We start from the raw sequence: 3,269 nt of genomic DNA on the forward strand, positions 1-3,269 counted from the left end.
AATTCTTGGCGCCAAATATTTTCGCGCCGAAACTTGAAAAAAAATCAATTAAAAAAAAATTGTCAAAAACATTATCTCACACAACAATTTTTTGTGTTGTCATCACATCATCCAACAATTAATTTATATTATTTATAACTATCATCATCTACAAGTAATATAATAGTAGTAACAACAACAACAAAACAACAATATAATAGTAATAACAATAATAATAATAACAATATAATAACAACCATGAATGAAGGTAATGGAGGAGATAATGAAACAAGTACTATGAATCATGATGAATTTGGAGATGGTGGTGGAGAACAACAAGTGAATCAACAAATTAAACAATGGTTTCATGAATTTTTAAGACACTCACTAAATCAAACAAATTTAAATATGTTTGTTCATGAATCAGGTAAAGAACCATTAGGTGAAAGATTACAAATACAATTTGCAGATATTCATACAAAAAGTGAAAGTGATGGATCATCTATACCATCAGCTAGAAGTGTAATGGTTGATTTTACAAATGTAATGAATTATGATATGGATATTGCAATGTCAATTCGTCAAGAATTTTATAGATTTGAACCTTTTTTAACACAATCTTTAAATATTGTTTATAAAGAATGGATACATTCAAATATTACAAGAAAAATGATTGATATTCATCAAATAGATCAATCTTCTTCACCACATGAAAATAATTCTACAATTCAATTGAAATTTGTTAATTTACCTGATATGTTACAGTATGTTTTATTTTTTTATTTTTATTTTTTTATATTTATTTATATTTACATTTATATTTATATTTATATTTATTTACATTTATGAAATATATTATAACAATTTTATTTTTTTAAAAATATATATTAAATAATATTAAATAGAATTCGTCAATTAAGAAGTGCACATATTGGACAATTAATAAGTTTAAGTGGAGTAGTGACAAGATCATCAGAAGTTAGACCAGAATTAGTTGAAGGTATATTTCATTGTGTAGAATGTGGTACAGTTTCAGATCCAATACCACAACAATTTAAATATACAGAACCAACATCATGTATTAATAAGACATGTACCAATACAAAAAGATGGAGATTAGATATGCATAATTCTAGATTTGTAGATTGGCAAAAACTTAAAGTACAAGAAAATACACATGAAATACCATCTGGTTCAATGCCTAGAACATTAGATATTATATTGAGAAATGATTGTGTTGAATCTGCTAAAGCAGGTGATCGTTGTTTATTTACAGGTACTTTATTAGCTGTACCTGATGTTGGTAAAATGTTTGGAGGTGCTCAAAGTCAACTCATTAATGCTAATTCTAAAAAGAAGGGTGATATTGAAAAACAAGGTGTTAAGGGTATTAAGGAATTAGGTGTACGAGAATTAACTTATCGATTATTATTTTTAGCTACCTCTGTTGAAACTATTGATCATACAAATAATAATAATACAAATAATACAAATAATAACAAGTCAATGGCATCACAAATGATTAATAGTAGTGCTTTATCTAATAGTAATAATAATAATAATGGAAGTGTAGATTTTGAATCGAGTGAAGAATTTATGAAGAAATGTACAGCTGAAGAACATGAAAAGATTCTAAAAATGTCCAAAGATGAAGATATCTATGAAAATCTAGCAAGTTCACTATGTCCTAGTATATTTGGACATAAAAATATTAAGAAGGGAATATTATTAATGTTATTTGGTGGAGTACATAAAGAAACAGAGGAAAAGATTCAAATTCGTGGTGATATTAATATATGTATAGTAGGTGATCCTTCAACAGCTAAATCTCAATTTTTAAAATTTGTATCTCACTTGATACCACGTGCAGTTTATACAAGTGGTAAAGCATCAAGTGCAGCTGGTTTAACTGCGTCGGTTGTTAAGGATTCAGAGAGAGGTGAATTTACAATTGAAGCAGGTGCATTAATGTTAGCTGATAATGGTGTTTGTTGTATTGATGAATTTGATAAGATGGATGTTAAGGATCAAGTTGCAATTCATGAAGCTATGGAACAACAAACTATTTCTATAGCAAAGGCTGGTATTAGAGCAACTTTAAATGCACGTGCTTCTATTCTAGCTGCTGCTAATCCAATTGGTGGTCGTTATAATCCTAGAAAAACATTGAAAGCTAATTTAGGTATTACACCTGCTATCATGTCTCGTTTTGATTTATTCTTTGTTGTACAAGATGAATGTGATGCTGAAATTGATAAAAAAATAGCTGAACATATTGTATCTGTACATCAAAATAAGGGTCAATTGACTTGTATTAGTAATATTAATATTAATATGAATAATAATATGAATAGTAATATGAATAATATGAATCAAATGAATAATCAAATGAATCAAATGAATAATGGAATGACACAAATTGGATCTAATATTGCACAATATTCTTCAGAAGATATAAAATTATATTTACGTTATTGTAGAAATTGTATACATCCAATATTAACAACACAAGCACGTGAAGAATTAACAAAACAATATATTAAATTGAGACAGAATGATAAAGTTGGTAGTAATTCATATCGTATCACTGTAAGACAATTAGAATCACTTATTAGATTATCAGAAGCATTAGCTAGACTTCATTGTGAAAGTAGAGTTGAAATTAATCATGTTCGTAGAGCTATTGAACTTTTAAAAACATCAATTACAAAAGTAGCACAATCAGATATTATTCTAAGTAATAGTGATGGTATTGATGGTATGATGATGATGAATGAAACTATAAATGGAGAATTAAAATCCAATATTCAAAAACAAAGAGAAAAGAATCAACAAGAATCAACAAGAGACTTGTTAAGAAATTTAAAAAATCAAAGAAGAAAGATTGAAACAGCACTTAATTTAGCATTAGATAGTCAAAATGAACAAGAATTATTATTGAAACAAATTGAAGAACAATCACAATCAATTAAATATATTTCTGAATATGAACAAGATCCAGATGAAAGAGATACACAAGAAGAACGTTTATTAGAATTAGAAAAGAAGAAATCTCAAATTAAGAAACGTTTAGAAGAAGCACGTCAACGTGTTGATTTATTAAGTGATCAATTAGAAAGAGAAATTGAAAAATCTCAACAATTAGAAGATGCAACTATTAATAGTAATAATATGATGGATGACAATGATGATATGATAGATGATAATAATAATTCATTACTAGAAAGACAATATAATCATCATAGTACATTGAATGAAATGTCATCATCATCATCAAATATTATGACCTC

General features: G+C 26.9%; 1 protein-coding gene across 1 annotated transcript; it reads left to right on the top strand.

The window, feature by feature from the left end:
- Positions 1-237: 237 nt before the first annotated feature.
- Positions 238-3,239, top strand: NAEGRDRAFT_76348 (uncharacterized protein; the record flags this gene model as incomplete). Its single annotated transcript, XM_002668687.1, has 2 exons — positions 238-743; positions 885-3,239. Coding segments are annotated over 2 exons (2,861 nt in total), but the record flags the coding sequence as incomplete, so codon positions are not given.
- Positions 3,240-3,269: the final 30 nt, after the last annotated feature.

This window comes from Naegleria gruberi (assembly GCF_000004985.1).
Source record: "Naegleria gruberi genomic scaffold NAEGRscaffold_120, whole genome shotgun sequence".
Classification (NCBI taxonomy): Eukaryota; Heterolobosea; class Eutetramitea; order Acrasida; family Naegleriidae; genus Naegleria; species Naegleria gruberi.